The 17,871-nt window shown below is 44.2% G+C and overlaps 1 protein-coding gene across 5 annotated transcripts in view; it reads right to left on the bottom strand.

Moving 5' to 3' along the window:
- The window catches only part of cdc42bpab (CDC42 binding protein kinase alpha (DMPK-like) b), a 71,127-nt gene extending 56,365 nt beyond the window's left edge, over positions 1–14,762 (bottom strand). For all 5 annotated transcript variants that reach the window (XM_041959451.1, XM_041959454.1, XM_041959452.1 and 2 more), the window contains exon 1: positions 13,532–14,762. In XM_041959451.1, the coding sequence (XP_041815385.1) occupies positions 13,532–13,709 (178 nt within the window). In that variant the 5' untranslated portion in view covers positions 13,710–14,762. The remainder of the gene's footprint in view (positions 1–13,531) is intronic.
- Between the last annotated feature and the right edge of the window lie 3,109 nt (positions 14,763–17,871).

The raw sequence follows: 17,871 nt of genomic DNA, 5'->3' as shown, positions 1-17,871 counted from the left end.
TACACACATTTAACAGCGCCATGCAAAAGTCTGAGTATCCTTGCTCAACATTTGTTACTTTGAATAGCTAAGGGAGCAAAAGATGACCCAATTTCCAAACAGCATGAAGTTAAAGATGACACATTTTTTAAAATATTTTTTCCCTCTTCCAGAACTCAACTTGGCTTATTTCAAGGAGCAGTAAGAGCGTCAGGCTAAAACTAGCACGCTAACTAGCTAAAGTTCATAAACAGCCAAGAGTGCACCAGACACTTGAGCAGCTAACTTACTAACTGACGTATGTGGTGGCTGTGTTTCTTCACACTACTATTAAAATAAATTTGATGTTGATCAAAATTAAATGCATTGTGATTTATTTCTTAAACTGATGCCATCAGACCACAAGACCAAACACTTTTCCGCGCAGCTGCATTCTTCATCATTCAGCCCATGTTTGTCAAAAGATAATGATGAGCTAAAGTCTTGCAATTTTGACTAAAATGACAAAAAAAATGACCCAAACCCATGAAACACCTAACAGTAAAGGAAGCACATCCATCCCGAACTGGCTGGGTGACAAGGATGTGCATTTATGAACAATTTACCATTCGCTAAATCACTAGCTACCCCGAAACAAAGCACAACCTGTCAAGTTGTGGATCTCTTCACATGATGGAGTATGTTTCACAGCTTGTTAATGAATGCTATCAGGGCTACCAGTAAGGAAGAAAGGGAAAAAGTGTGTGCACATTTGTGTGAGTGTGTAGTAATTAACAGAGTAGTGCTGCACATAATAATGATGGGTAGATATCTGAAATGCAAAAATATTCATGATGTGTAACATTTGCTTTTCTAAAAGGAAATTAAGCTATGCTAAACTGCTTCCCAAACCCACTCCCTACTATCTACTATAACACATGAGCAATCAATAAACAGGAAGGGAGAAAAATAGATGAAGGAACAATGGCACTGATTAGTCTTATTTCAAATGCCTGAGGGGGAAAAAAAATTGGATTTGGGGGTGCAGACATTTAACCAACAGCAGCGTGTCAAATTGTTTTGTCTGTATCATGACCTTCAGCACAGGGAGGAAACAGTGTGAGGCAGCTCTCTATATATAGAGGTGAATAACAGAGAGGACTCAGTAAAGGACAACTGTGATGACAATAGGAGCGACCACAGGATTTCCCCCACCAGAGACGTCTCAGGAGAGGGAGAGAGGATAGGGACAGCCGAGGTTAGTCAAAGCTCAGGCATACAGAGCAATTTTCAAAAAATCCACTTATAGTGACACACAAATGTCACAAACTCACTCTCGCTTTCACACACTTGCCCACAACCCACAAAAACCCCTTTCAAAACAGATACCACAAAACCACTGAATCACTGTCAGGATGCAGCAATGCTGAGGAGGAAACACGCTCATGGGTGAATGTGTAAACAGACCGCCTGGTGTCTCGCAGGGGCTTCGGTTTGTCACTGAGAATCTACCCAGAAAACACAGTGACTCAGACCTGAGCTGAAGGGCTGAGGGATGATCGGATCAGTTGCATGTGAGAGCCACCGGCGTGAATGACCGCCATTCAGGTGGAAGATGGATGAATGGTGCTGGCAAACTGCTCGCCCATCAAACATTATTTGAGTCATGCATTTCTACAAATAAGGAGGGGGAGGTTGGAACAGTGAGTACAAGAGACACGCGCATATGCAGCAGTGTAGATACATGGACAGGGCTTAAAATAGATCAGGACACCATCAAATTCGCCACCGCACCACAAGACAAGGTCAATGCTGCATCAGTGTCAGCTATTGCAAGCAGTACTGAGGCAGAGGAACAAGGAGTACAGATAGATGAACTGACTTCAAGTGATACCTTCCAAGCCAAGAGCGTGGGCTCCTCTAACCTACTGCAACTATTTCAATTTGTCCCCATCTCACTCTCTCTTCCTCTCTCTCACTCTCTGCCTAATTTCTCACATCTACTCTCTCATTTTCTAATTAAGAAGATTAAGCAGAAATGTCATAAAATACAAGTCTGAATGCTAATGTGTCAGAGAAGTTGCAGAGACAGGGGCAAAAAAACAAATGCCAAAAAGTGATTTTTGCATGTTGTTAATAAGGTACATAATGTCGACAGAAGGCCATCTTCGCAAAAAGCAATCATTTGGGCACAGTTTGGATTTAGTAACTCAATTATGACGAAAGCGTGCCCCATCACCCAGAGAATAGCCAGCATCAGCTGCAGCACTTTGCAAAAGCCCCAGCCATCTCAGGTCGGTTCAGAGATGGCTGGTAGACGGGGATAAATAACTCTATTCCAGGTCTCTTTCATTTTAGAAGTCCTGTTTTGGATAACAGTGGCTTTCAACAATACTAATGCTGCAGCAGAGAGACTAATCTCCACTAGTGGAGAAACAGCATTTATAACACAGTGGAGCACTAAATTGCATCTGGATTTTATACACTTGAAATAACAAGTGCAAATGGGTTCATAGACATCAGAGCACTGTTATCATTAGTGCTGATATTTGCCTGATTGTGGACTTGGCATTTCAGTGCGTTTTACTCGTTTGTCACTTGCTATATCATAACTGTCAAAATAGCAACATGAACAAGAAATCCACTTACCAGCAGCTACCTCAAAACAATAATGTCTGACTAGGTCAACCTGTTTTGAATCTCACAAAAATGCATATCAATATCAACTGATACTGGTTAACAGAATCTGGATAACTGTATCTGATTTATTAACTGCGCCAGTGCCTCACTACTGAGGAGACGTAGGGACAAACTTTTTCCTGAATTCTGGGATTCAAAAGAGCCTGCTTGTGTAACCTGTAGGCTGCTGCAGCACTGCTCCGATAGTCTTGCTGAGCAGCTAATTTAGTCACTGGACTGTGCGCTCCTAATTTAGCATGAACAAATTCAAAGGGCAAATACCTGTCCTTTTCATTTGGCATGAAGTTCTCTTTCCAAGTATTACAGCATGAGACAGAGGATCAAAGCCTGTGTGTGTGTGTGTGTGTGTGCGGATGCAGCAGAGGAACTATATTAGGGATGCGTCTCAGCTCTGTGCTGTCAGGACACTGCTGGGCTGACTGCGCTGTCTGATCGACTCAGCCTCCGCACGTGTGCCTCTTTCGCACACGCTAACTCAATGTATACGCATGCAAACACACCCAACAAAAAAAGGGACAGGTATGAACAACCCCACACACATGCACGATGCACACTACACCCGGTACATGCCATACACAACACACACTCGCACACCAACCAAGCTTTTCCTGTCACTAGGCAAAACTGGTATACAGCAGTCTGGGAGGGAGAAAGGGAGGAGGCAGGGGAGCTGCGAGAGGCAGGGAGGGGAGAGAGAGGACGGGAGGAGAGAGCAAACAGAGGAAATAAAGGAGTGAGAAGGCGAGAATAAGAGAGGGACGATTTGAGCCAACGAGGGCCAAATAATCAACAAGGGGTATGCAGCATTGCAGAGTGCATACGAGCAATGAAGACTGAGTGAATAGAAGAGATAGGAAACTGAGAGTGACACAGATTTAAACAATGGCAGCAAGAGACATACCAGAAGCTGACAGACAGACAGACAGACAGACAGACAGACAGACAGACAGGGAGAGTGAATGGGGGCTGGTAGGCACCAGTGGACAAAGAGGCAGACCTGGCCTCATCTAAACAGCTGCTGTTCTCTCTAACATTGCACCTCTGCTCCAAATTCCACAGGCAGCCTGGCTATGAGGGGCTGGGGCCTGAGTCAGCGCTTTTTACTCACACAGCTGAGCCCTCCGCTCAAAGCAGCCAGGGGATGCGCTGGCTACGGCATGCGCAGAGGGACAAAAAGCGGCCGCGGCAACAAAGGTCTGGAGTTCTGCCAGGCTTCTGCGCCTTAATCATCAGCTGTGGTTGTACATTTTAAAAAGGCGACACAAATTTAAAATTCGGAAATCAAACAAGGCGGCGAATCCCAGCGGAAGAGCAGACAGAGGCAGGGCTGCTGCAGTGAGCGATATCTCTACCAGTAAAACATAACAGAGGCACTGAACTACGATGACTAACCGGCTGGAATGAGCATCTAAAATTAACGCTATCTGGTCCTGTGCTAAAGCGCATGGGAAGACACAGCAGAGCAACAGGACCAACAGAGAAAAGGTGAAAAGAAGGAACAGATTCCTCATGGACCATTAAGTCCAAAAATGCATAAAACACAAACAAATGGAACAAACATAGATAATGTCTGTGCTAAAATGCCAAGCAAGTAGAAGCCTGAAGCAGAGATGATCTGGACTCCCTGACATCTCCCCATATTACCACAGCTGGGGTTTCGTGCCAAACTGCCTCGCTGTGTCTCTGCTCGTCAGAGAAACATCCTGTGATAGAAAGGAGCAAGGGGAGGAGACGAGGAACTGGAGGAGGAGAAACCAAAGGGCCAGAGAAGATCACATGTTGCAGTCTTTTTCCATGTTATTCATGAACATGTGCCCTGACAAGGCTCCTGAGGGCTCTGGTTTTTACAGCAGCTAATAGGTTTTATGCTGGGGTTGGAGACAGTGGAGGGTCTGAGGTCTCCACCACCCACCTCTTTGACAGATTCGTATAACAAAGGCAATTCACCCTTTTTTAGTAACGCTATATAAATAATATAACAGTGTGTACACCCAGTTTGAACTGGATCTAGTAGAAACTCTACTGAAGCCAAATTGTGTCTATGGCTGCTGCCCAAATGGTCTTAGATTCCCTAATCCCCAGATTTAACAGTGGTTAAACATGAAGACTTCTTCAAACTGTCCCGTCCTTCAACATCAAAAGTGTATCACAGTATATACAACATGAAATATACTTCTGGTGAATATGTGCACTACACTGAGCATTCAATCATAATAGAATCCGTTAACGTGAGACCTTGAGAATCACTCAGAGGCTTTGTGTTATAATGAATATAAAGATCAAATGTGGAGAGGTGGATTATGTTGCAGTGGTGGTTTGAAAGCTTTCTATAGAAGTTTTTTTTTCTAATGCTGTGACTCTGGGTCCCCGTTTGAATTCGCTTTTAATGCAGTGAACTTGGGCTGAGTACAGCTGCCATTCTCTAAAAAGAAATGAACTACAAACCAGCAGGTGTCCAGACACAGTCGCATGCATTTGGAGTCATGTTCAATATTCGTTCTGTTTTTAGCTCTGGTTTGGTCTCTACCAATTCCTGAGAAAAATATTTTCTAAAGACTAATGGTGCTGGGCAGTGGGTTTTTAACAGCTTTCACTGAATAGAGCTGCCTGCTGCAGCTGGAAACACTGCTGTGAGAGAAATGATAGCAGTTGAGGGGGGTTCAGAGTCCAGTGGTGATATCTGTTCATCATTACAAGCTCTTTAATGCTACAAATAGTGATGGCACAGTGGATCTACTGTCATTAAAAATATTGATTATAGCCACTTTAAAGACAAATTTCCTTCAATTCCTTTAATTTGCTGCTGTGATTACTATGGATGCCATACGGTTTTCTGAATGAAGAAAGGAAGGAATGTCAATTGAATTAGCTTTTGTTTACATCTTGCTCAGTGAGACCAGCGTGGAAGCAGTCTCCTGACACACACCACCAATTCAGTGAGTATGGGAAGCAACAAAACTATGCAAGCAAGCGCCTTCGCCAGTTGGCTGCGGGACCGTTTCGGCTGAACGGGTGGAGGGAGCGAGCGGCGTTCCCAAAATTCACCCTTTGACAACAGTAAAAAAAAAAATCTGTTAGAAAACAATGTTGCTCTGTCTGTAGCGTTCGTGTGTGTATTTGTGTGTGTGTGTCGCTGGTCTAGACTTAGCTGGCAGACGAAAAAGGAAGACTCGCTAATTGCGCCTCTGAGCTTAAGAGTCATTACAGGGAGAGCAGACCAGCATTTTTCCTCCACCATGTACAAAACACACTCGCAAATGCTTTAAACTGCTAGAAGGAGCACTAATGCCTCTTGTAATTTCTCTGAAATCAAACTCATTTTGCACACTAATGCCAGGAGCTTCATAATAAGAGCAACTGCTTGAGAAAAAGCACTGGTTGAGGTTGGATCCTAACAGGCCAGAGTTCTGGCATAACTTGTGCTAATGCAAGTATATGGTGTGTGCTTTGTGCTAAAATAGGTCCCTCTTTTGAAAGGTGCAGTAGGAAAGAATACATTGAAATGGGCCAAACTCAGCCAACTGAGCAGCTTCCTTTTCATTTGGTCTGCAAACACTGGCTGAAGTGATGGACAGACAGCTGAGCAGAGAGGTCAGCCAAACCCAGCTGACAGGCACGATGAGGGAAGAACGAGGCAGAAAAGGACAAGAAAGAAAGAGATGGGAGGATGAGAAGAAGTGAAGGTGAAGAAAAGAGGAAAGGCGAAGGGGGGAGGAGAGGCCTTTTGCAGTCAGATCCCAGGGGTCCTGAAAGGCAGGCTAATGACCTGCACTACAGCGTGTCCTCTGGGAGACAGAGAAAGGTTGCCAACCCTTCCCCTGCCACTTTCTGATGACGCATCACAATTAGCAGCAGGCATTTCACTGCCTACAAAGCTCCCAGACACATTGACGAAGGCTGCGTTCGAAATCGCATGCAGACATATAGCCTGCTACATACTCCATCAGTATGTACCGCATACGCCTACTAAAGGAACTTTTGAGTATGCACTTGCCAGCAGACAGTCAGACTGTCACGTGATGCAGTCACATGGCTGACAGCAGGTCTCACCCAGCCAGCGGCTCTCTCAGATCTCCGAAAACATCGCAGCACATTTCCAGACAGGCGTTATTTGGATAAGCTAATCTAAATGGTTACTTTCTTGCCTGACAAAATATTACAAACTTAATAAAGGGACACATACAAGGCTTTTTAGCCTGGCTCAAAATCTCAGACACAGTGCAGTCTGTACAGACATGCAATGCATTGTGGGGAAATAGCATGTTGGTAGTTAGAATAAGTTGTGTGGTACATATATACTGGACTCTGGTGACGTTTTTTTTATCATTATTTTACAGACATCCAACAGTAAACTGCTCCTTCACAGATGTAGTCTTCAAATCAAACACATGTACCAGCTTTTATGAAATCCTGAACAACTGTATTATGTTCATACACTCATGATAAAGGCACCTGCGCCATTCATTATGCTCATGCTAAAGCTATTCATTGAAAAAGTTCCCATGTTTCAAGCACTTTAAATGACTCTATGATCTTCTGTAAATGAATGATGTATGTTATTTTTCTTCTTTGGGCAGGTTTGTTTGGAATGCTGCTGGCTTAATTAAGAGTAAGTGAAATATAGAGGGCAAAAAGAGCATAATAAAGAGTCAGAGGCTGCTGGACTGCTCCCTTAGGGATACTAAACTCTGATGAGAAGTAGAGGACACCAGGAGAAGAGAGAATCTACATGGGCCTCTCTGCTATGTATGATTGTTTGTGTGTCCACTCAGGACAATGAATGCACACACTGTGTGTGTATTAGGCTGTGCTGCAGAGAGAGAGAGAATGAAAGTGTGTGTGTGTGTGTGTTAAAGAGTGACAGAAAGACGCAGAGAGGTTATGAGTGTGTGAGTGTGAGTCCGTATGAAAAAGGAATCCACCAGCAAAGAAGTAAACAGGCTTGTGACCTTGCACCTTACCAACAACATCAAAATATTGGACACAAGTGAGCCACAGAGTAGACAATGACACAATGAGATACAGCTGTCCCACTTCCTGGTATGACATCATGTCCCTGCTGGGTCTGAACTATCTTAACGAGTCCTTGTGGTTCCTTCCTGTAGTCCGTGCCAGCCATAAGCACCGGACAGCAAGACAGGAAACGGCAAAACAACCAGAGGGGTGACGAGGATATCCTGATAGAGTCCAGCCCATACTGGGTTTTAAAGTCTCATATTAATAGTGAAATTCAGGTTGTGAGCGATTATTCTGATGACCTCACACAGACTGCCGGTGATGCTAACATGTATTTTCACAGTAAAGTTCATATTTGAATTTTGATTTATAAAATGTGACACTTAAATCGTACCAGGTTACTATTTATCTGAACGACAAATTCCTATCATCAGCAAATATTTTGGTTACATCATGTCTTAATGGATTTTTCATCATTCAAAAGCACCTGGTCATGAACATAACCTGAACACAATAAAGCACTGCTTCATAATCATATCTCCATTCTGTCTTTATTATCCGCCACGGGATTCTAGAAATAAAAGCACCAAAGTACATTTCCTGCCTGGTTTACCTCTACTGACAAGGGCAATGGACTGATCAAACTGCAGCCACAGAAACATCAGTGATCTCTCACAGTCAGTTAGCTTAGACTGGTCTGAATGCATGTTCACTGCTGCAACAGTAGGATGCACTATGTACATGAAGCCAGAGGTTTAAAGTGCTGGTGTTGTGCGCAGCCTTGTTTATTCTTGGCTGGGTGGAAGGGCCTCAAGTAGAATTGAAACGGGACACAAAAAAACCTTCTTTGCAACCAACACAACTCCAATTTTTATAGGTAAAGTGGCAGCTTTTCTGGTCTGTTCAACAACGTCAATAACAGGGAGGGACTCCAGTCTGAACTATGAGATAGCCTCGTTAGGCAAAATCACAATAATAAGTTGTGTGTGTGTGTGTTTGTGTGAGAGTGTGTGTCTCTACTGTGAGTAGTGTGTGAGGCATGCTGCCAATGAAAGCCTTGCAGGGTGGAGCACACATCAGTACAGCTGAACAGCTGGCCACTGCGGGCTAACACTGAGTCTGGATTGAGAAAAGGTCAGGCTGCCTCCCCCATGTTTGCCTACTGTGGGCTGGCATGGCTGCTCGTTTTGATTCAGCTGCCCGACAATCCGTTTCCCCAACAGGGAAGGAGATCAGGACAAAACGAAAAGCAGGAAATGATGGGAGAAAAGCAGGAAAACAGGATATCTATGAGAAATGAATGCAAGTGTTGCGTCCACAGAAACATAAACTCCTGTTAAGAAAACGGAAGACATCCCACTGCTGCACAAAACACACAAACCAACAACTAGAGATGAAGTGTAGAGTGAGAATGTCAGTTCACAAATTCCATTGTTGGTGCTACAGAAACACTGACACCACCCTGTATGAGCAATGGATCAATGTGAAACTGAAGGAATGATACATATGAATCAACTCTTCAGTTCCTGACTGACAGCTGCTTGTTCAGTGGAGAAAGTCATGTTCTTTGAGTCATGATGCTCAACCTTCATGTTAACTCTAGAAGCCTCCTTTGACATTTGCAGCGATCAGCAATACAGACACACTTCACTTTGCCTAAAACACCGGATTACATTACGAATAAGAAAGATGTTGACATAAATTGGCAGGCTTACATTGAATTTCACAAGCCAGCTCGTAAGAGAACAAACACAAGTGCAGGCCTGAGCGAGTGAACTCGGTAGACAACTGTGCTATATGTGAGGTACTTTCCCATGTTCATTACCCCTTTGGCTGCAGGTCATGTAGGGGTCTCTATTTCAGCAGAAATTAGGTCACCAAACAAGAAGAAAAGCAAGCCCAAAACAAATGTTTGTCTTCATCTCTGGCTCATATACATTCTGGAGAAGAAAGGGGAACATCGCTGCACCTTTGTCTGTGCCACTGTAGCAAAAAGGGACACAGGCCCAGCGAGTGAGCTGCGATGATACGTCTTTTCTGTCGGAGCGTGCTGTAGCTGCAGAGGCCGCCTCTGAGTGGCTGACAAAGGCAGATCACTCACAAGCTGAGGAGGTCTAAGGTTACACAGGGCCCATCTTGAGCCATTTTTCTGTATCTAGGATTAAACTGTGTTTTGAGTACGTGTTAACGCTATCTGTCTAAACCAATCTGTTTCTTGTAGGCTACAATCAGTCACGTGGGCTCTCTGGCTGTGTTAGTGAGTATAAGTAGGGGGCTTTAATGGCATTATATCACCTTTTCAGCTAACATCTAGCTAGTAACTCTTTAAATACTACAAAAGGTGCTGCATGAGTAACAGTTGTGCCTTCTCCTTTGACCCCCGACTGGGTGTTCTGCCAAGAACGAAAACATGGGAGTGGCGACACTCCAAAAACTGTAGCAAACAGGACAAGACTTGACCTCAATTACACCTTGTTTGTGTTGATGGCTACGCCAAAAAGGTGTGGTATGCTATCTTGTGGACGTGCGTTATCATAATGCTAAAAACCATTGCCACAGCAAGCCATTTCATCCCTTCTCTAAAGATGGAAATCTGCTCTTCAGTACTGTCTGCTAAGACTGCTCTAACATGTTTGTTTTTGACTGGCGATGAAGCTTTATCCCAAAATACTTGACTGTGACACTGCATCACAATACAAATCACATAAAGCAATAGTTTGGCGTTCTGGGAAGTTAGATTAGAAGACTGATAGCACCCATATCTGTCTGGTAAATACAGAATTACATCAGCACCCAGTTAGCGTATCTTAGCATAAAGACTGGAAACAGTGGAAAACAGCTAGCCTGGCTCTGTCCAGAGGTAACAAAATCTGCCAACCAGCACCTCAAAATTTCACTTTTAAACATATGACATAATCTTGCTTGTTTAATCTGTAAGAAAAACAAAAAATCACATGTATATGAAGTTACAAATGATCCCCTGTAAAACTGTGACTTGTTGTATTTACATTTCAGTTTTTGTGAGGATTACATAAAGGAGGTATAACATGAACTGCCAGTAGGCAGATTTTGCTACCTTTGGACTAAGCAGTTTCCAGTATTCATCCTAACATAACCGGCTTAGTCTAGCACATATGACAGTGGTATGATGCTCTCATCTATCACTGGGCGAGAAAGCAAATAAGAATACAATATCCAAGAGTCGAACTACTCATTTAACTAAGGGTCCAGTAACAGGCCTAACTGGGAGTCCATTTAGAAGTCTTTGCTCACAGTGGTTGATAACTTGGTCCTGTGTCACTCAATGGAGAATAAGACAGAGAGGTGTGTAATAAAGAGCAACCAGAATGTGATCCATCACAGATGTCCATAAGGCTCCAGCTGTGTTCTTCCACACTCTACATTTAATTTGGACAAACACTGTTGAGATGATGTATATCACAAATTCTCCAATGTTATAAAGTCAAAGACAGTGAACACACCGGTGCCTCTGAGTTATAAACTTGTTGCTGCAAGCAGTGATCTAGACATTATGTCGTCTCTTTTTTGTGTGCGTTTCTGGCTATTTTTCAAATCGTGAAACTTCCAAACACTATATATAAATCATCCATGAAGAAATTCATTTAGAAACCCTCAAGGACCACTAATGACTGTCTTGTCTGTTTTTTTCCCCCCACCAATCACAATAAACTGCTGCAGTCTACCTTTTACTCACTGGTGATGAAAGTGCTCATCCAGCTTAGAACCACAGCAACCGTGTTACAGCTCATTGGGTACCACAACACATGTCTGATAGCTATCTTCATTTTGTTACAGTGGGGAATATATATAAGCATAGTAAAAAGAGGAGAGTGGAGCATTATGGTTCATCTGTTTGGACAGGGTTTCCCTCAGCTGATCAGCGTGAAGGTCAGGGTCTGTGGTGAGAAATCTTCAGTACAAGCCTATTTGAAGAGCAGACAATAACTGATATTAAGAGTCCCGCAGGGCTCTTCCATCAGGGTTACCTGATTAGGATAATGACTTTTGTTTACGTAACTTCAGCTTCAGTGACTTCTGGGAACAAACTCTGCAACTAAGTGACATTAATTGATATTAATTGCAGAAGCTGGAGGATTCTCACACAAATCCCTCTGGAGTGGAACAACATGGGATCTCGACGGGACTACGACGGCTTGGATACATATGCATGTTGCGTGTTGTGTCTAGGCGAGCTCAGTCACAAAGTTTCTTGTGACAACACAAGGAAATGTCAGGATGAAGTCACCACTTGGCACCCAAGCACAAACCACCTATCCTTAAAGGCCAGGGCACACCAGCATTGTTGCAAGGTCAGCTGCTATAGATGCAGCAGATCGGCTGAGACTGACAACTGGGGAAAACATAGATGGCCTAAAGGAAACAATCCAATCCATTAATGCATAAACACAGTTGTTTGTGGCTTTCAGACAGGCACAAAAGTACCTCTTTATCCGTTTCATAGACACCAAATCCAGCTACTTCCAGTATTTTACCAGGCAGCATTTTTTAAACAGAATAGGTTGTCCAGATGGTGGCTGGTGGGGTAAACCAACTTAGCAGCCACAGCTGAAATGTACCACCATTTGACTGATTTGACTTCCATCCTGTCTGTCTTTGACAGTGCGACTCTATAATGGGCCAAAGTGCTGCCTGTTTAACACTGCACTTTAAACACTCTCAGAAATAAAGAAGGGGGGGGGAGAGATGCCAGCAAATGCACCAAACTGCCGTTCTTTCCATTATACTTAGTTACAGCCTGCTGTATTCTTAATTTCTCTCAATCCAGAGCAATGATTTACCCCTGTGCCGCCTCAAACTGCTGCAGCACTTCTTTCAGGGCTTTAAAAGAGAAGCAGGCCAGCCAGGCATGCTCTGGCAGCTAGCTGGGCCTCTGCAGCAGATAAAAAAAGGTGAGTTGTTCACATTCCTGCTTCATGCACAAACCAAACCCCCGACGTCACACACACACAGAGACACCGTCCTTCTGCACAAATGATTGAGTTGTTTGTGTGTGTGTGTGTGTGTGTGGTCCTCCTGCCTTCTGTGCGTTGTTTTTTCAAACCTTGCTTTAACCAGGAAAGTGGGGAAAGTCACAAAACTCCAAGCTTGCCACCCGAAGCTCCTTTCCTGATTAGAAACTAGTCAAGTCCTGGGCAAAACCTTCAGGGTGTGCGAAAATTATCTCTATCACGGCAACAGAAGACTGCCATTCATTTTATTACAACGTCTATCTGCTGGAGACAGCTAGGCAGGTTATCGGTGACAAGCTTTCACCCACACGCCCATACAGAGGAAAACAAACTGGCATGCAAAGCAGTTGTGAAAACTGAGATAAAGAGGGTTCGTGCAATGACTGACAGGGATCTACTTTACGTAAGAGTGCGTTTTCATGAGACTAAATGTGGCCTGGAGGATAGGACGTCTTCATGAAATCTTTCCTGGATTCGTATCAAAACTCTGAGTGGGTCTGTTCAACATCTTCCTCACTGTCCTTCTGTGTATTTGGTTGCTCTCTCTCACTGCCAACTTGGTACCACCTTTTGTTTTCTTTGCAACACGTCTGCTTTTGGTAAAGGGACATGGCTTCGGTTTAATGTGTGGTCTTGTAACTTGGACGTGTCACCGAGTACGAATCTTTTCCAAAACATATAAAGCATTTAACTGCACGGGAATAAAGTGGCCTTGCTTTTAGTTTTAGGGAGGGTTTGAGTGAGAGGAGAGCAGGCCAACTGAGCCCCACTACTACTATAAAAGGAATGTGATGGAGAAGGGAGGGCCACTGCACCACCAACATTATTATCCTATCATCTTACCAAAAGACAGGCAGGCTGAATGCACAGGCCAAACAAGAGGACGTAAAATAAATACAATAAAATCAAATAACAAGCTTGCTTACCCCACTCCAAAAACTCCAGGATGTTTTTCTCTCTCCTGAGCGGGGAGTTGTTGCACTCATCGTAGAGGCAGACCAGGATATCCAGCAGCGTCTCCACGCTCAGGCACTGGCCGTTGGACTGAGCCGGCCCGTCCAGGATCAGCTTCTCCAGCTTCTTCAAACGCACCTCTCCCGACATGATTGCTCCGGCTTGCTGCTCCCTGAACTAATGATGATGGTGGTGGGGACCGAGCGAACACCTCCTCGGCCTGTTAGTGAGCGCAGAGGGGCCTGTAAAAGAAGTTCTCTCACCTTGAATGTCTTGGAAATAATAAAACTTTGAGTCGAGGGCAAGCCGGGGCTAATTCCTCGTTGAAACCGGCCTATTCATGATCTCCCTCTCAAGATCCAGCATCTAAGAGGTGGATAAGACGTGTAGCACCCCCCCATTTTATAATACCTATCCCCACAGAGTATACACGAAAAGAAGTAGTCACAATTACAGACCCCGATTGCTCCGGGCCGGCTGATTTTGATGAAATCCCAACGTTAGCAGGCAGTTTTCTGGTCTTCTGCGCGGCTAATGGAAAGATAAACTGAGTAGATGCGGTTCAACAGATCCCCCTGAGTTGTTGTGGCAGATATTTGGGATTCTCCATTCTTGCAGCAACCCAAAAATGCAAGGCAGATCTGCAATGCTACAAAGCCCCAGCGCCCCTCCTCTGCTCCAGGAATGGCAGGGCGACACAGGCTTAGTTAGCAGCCTGCTAGGTTAGCTATTTAGCTAGCCAGCGAGCTAACGTTAACGTTACTTTTCTGCGCTCCTAAATGCCATCGTTGCCCCTTTTCCCAGGAGTCGACATACAATATGCAGTGTTAGCAGGGCTCGACTCGATTTGGCCCCTTTCGACAGTGTGGTTATTTTTCATCCAAGTGGAAAATATCCCCTTGTTTTCTCAACTCAGCGCTGGCAGATATGTTCTTTAAATCCCATTCTTCGTCCAGAAACCGAATGTCTCTTTAGTTTTCTTCACAGTTCAACGCGACGGTTAGTTCAGGAGTTCCAACAGCCCGTAAGTTAGCCGTCAAAAAATGCGGGTCCTTTCTGAAGGTTACAGAGGAGCTCGTTTCACGTCAGGAGGAAAGCTGTAGTCTAGCCTTGCTTATTCCAAATACGGGACACAGCCTGAATTCCCCCTGTCCTTTCCTTTCCTTTGCCTTGCCTTGCCTGCCTCCCCCGCCGGTCGGTCGCTTCTTGCCGTCTTTGCACAGTCAAGCTACCAGCAGCCTGCTGCCAGAGACTCACGACAGGAAAGACGAGCAGGTAGACGGCTCTATCCGTAACGCCGCGCTGGATTATGGGAAGCGGGGCCTGCTTGTAAAATATGAATGAGATAAAAATGGACGCTCAGCTCGCGACGCTGCTTGTGGCTAAAAACTATTTATGAACTCGCTCAAACTACTTCACCTCTTTCTCATCTAATAAAGACTGTCTCAGCTGCGAAGCGATACGTTTCAAATGCGTCGTGTGTCTAATTTTTTTTTTACGAAAAACGTCGATGTTTTCCAACTGTCACGCATGCGTAGAACGCTAAATCCTCAAATCGGCCATCTTTGCTGAGCCATAGCGTGAGCCGGTCCGTTCCTTTACAGCTAGCAGCCTATCTCCCAGCATTATAGCGTCTCTGGTCGCTGCTGCAGGCAAAATCCCAGATCATCATCATGGCGCCCGTCACAGCATCTGCTGTGCGGAAGGGGCAGGGGTGTGTGGTGGTGGTGGTGGTGGGGGCTGTCAATATTGTGAATGGAAACTGCGGGCTGTCTGTCAGTCTGCTGGTGACGTGGTGCGGAGAGGACACATTTTCTCCAGGCTGGAATGACTGCTGTCCCTTTAACTGGCTGCAAAACACTTGGTTTATGGAGGCGAACCTACGCAGTGATGGGGTCTGCGTCAAACCTGTGCTGAGCCCTGATGGATGTTGCAGTGGGCCACATCACACAACCTTCAGACAGTACATGAGAGTCGTAGTTTGTGTGTGTGTGTGTTGGATTGATGCAAATGGCCAAACTTACCAAACTCTGACATTTAATGAAAGTTTAAGGCACTTTGGCTACAGCTGATCCATGAAAGTTGTGCATACATCAGAATAGCCTGCATTGACATGTGTGCATCTAATCACAACTACATGCAGTCTCAACAGGCCCTTGACTGTGACCCATGTGCCCAGAAACATCATTGGCATTATAAAAGAGTGAAACATTATTGCAGTTGTTCCACTTCGACAGCTTTTTTCATGTGCCAGCGTCAAGGTGTGGCAGGTTTGTCTCGGATTTTCTGCCTCTTGGGCTGTTCTTGGCCGAGAGAAGCTTTAATGCTGAGAGCAAACTCTGGAAGATAAACAGGCTTTCTGATGACCCTGGGCTCTGCTGTATTCCTGCAAGCTGAGTCACTCACACTGTTCCCATGCACACATCCCTAAATGAGAATTGAGCATGGATCATGATATACTAGGCAAATCCCACAGAATCAAGGCATCTGCAAGTGGTTATTTATTTGCACTCATGTGTCTGTTCTATAACACCTGTTGGAGGGGCCATCATGCTCACATTCCTAGTGATATACTGCATGAAAGCAGTGATAGCAATGCCTTAAATGCCCACACATAAATCATGAAAACACTATCAGCCGTTGTCACACTTGAAGGGGTTTTATTCTAATCTCTTGTTGGGAAATGTCCCATCCTTTTGAAGTGAGGTGCTTATCGCCACTCTGAGTACATCTATTAATGATTAACGGCTGGCAGAGCAGCTGAACCTTCGGGAGCAGAGAGGCAGACACAGAAGCCATGTGTTTTTTTGTGCCACACGCCAGCAAACACCAGCATAAAATGATCCGCTTCCATATTTCAGTACATATTCAAATGGATTTGTTGCTGCAGTGCCTGGGACGAGTAAGGCACAAAGGGCGCACTGTGCTGAAGCGAGCACACACTGAACCGCTCAGCACGTAAGATGTGTCCAATAAAAGTCATTTCGATGGTGACCAAGTGTAATTTGAAGCACACTGCATTGACACGACTGTTTATATGAAACAGCCACTCAGCTGTGTCTATATTCTACGGCGTGGAGCCACTCTGAGGTGATTGATTGCCCCGGTGTGAAATATACTGTGTGCAAAAGGACGCGAGCAACAGTGGGCAGCAACGTCATAACAATGCTGGAGAGGAGAAGACCTGTTTGCTTTCTTTCACAACATTTATGACTCCCTCCCATGTGTGGCACTGCAGAACCAGGTCATCTTGTTAAAGAGGAAATGCACTCTAGAATGGAACCCACATGTGCGGTATCTATTGCACCGTGTTTTAATTTAGTGGAATTCTAAATTATGAATACCATCAACTCTATTGATGACGTAATGGCAATAAATAATTGGGTGCACTATGAAACAGCAGCCATGGTGATTTCACTGGGATACAACGGCCTATTTTGACTGACAGCAGGAAGAAAAAAAATTAGCCTGCATGTAACATTCCCAGTTACATAATAAATATAAATAATGTTTATTTGTGATGTCTTTCAAATGCATCCTCTTAAATAAGTTGAAGGATTGTAATGGAAAAATATCTAAAAACACAATAAAAAAAGGAAAGTAAAATGGATAATAAAATATAGTACAAAAAGAGCATAAATAGAGTCATAGTGGAATTACAGTGATGTAATAAACTGTCACACATTCAATAAAGACAACAGAAAGTGTAACCGAGACATGAATCAGCCAGTGCCAGCAAGTGTGAACTGAGTCTCGATTGGGCTTTACTGCTTGCCTTGTCTATTTCATCGAACTGTGACTTCACCCTCCCAAGTGCCACACTGCAGGCGCAGTTTTTAGGGTGGATGTTCCCTTTAAAGCCTCGAGCTGTTCATAGTGTGACCACAGCGCCCTCTGCTGTGCAAACTGCCTTCATGCAAGTGAAGCTGGAGTATTTTTATAGGCTCCCTGCGGCTGTCAGGTATAAAATGTCATATTGTAAATGTTTTTTATTTATTTTTTTCCGGGCTTTGATTGGTTTTTAGTCAGTTTAATCCATGTTTGCTATTTACAGACTGCAGATTTTTTTTTTTGTGAACGTCCTTCACCTGAGAATAGCCAATGAAACAATCATTTTTGGATTTTCCAAGTTTGATCAGGTTCCTGCACACTAAAAGTCTGTCCTGTGTCAATTAATTAAAAGTTAATGAAAATATTTATTGTTAGTCCTATCTAATCATGTCTGATCCGAGGCTATTTGGTTAAGTCTACGCGGGGATTAAACCCTCTTGTCTCTGCGCTGATTGAGCCGTCATTAGCTGTGTGAAATGCA

This window comes from Chelmon rostratus, chromosome 18 (assembly GCF_017976325.1).
Source record: "Chelmon rostratus isolate fCheRos1 chromosome 18, fCheRos1.pri, whole genome shotgun sequence".
NCBI lineage: Eukaryota > Metazoa > Chordata > Actinopteri > Chaetodontiformes > Chaetodontidae > Chelmon > Chelmon rostratus.
Note: the sequence above shows the minus strand (reverse complement) of the source record. Positions and strands in the feature narration are given on the sequence as shown.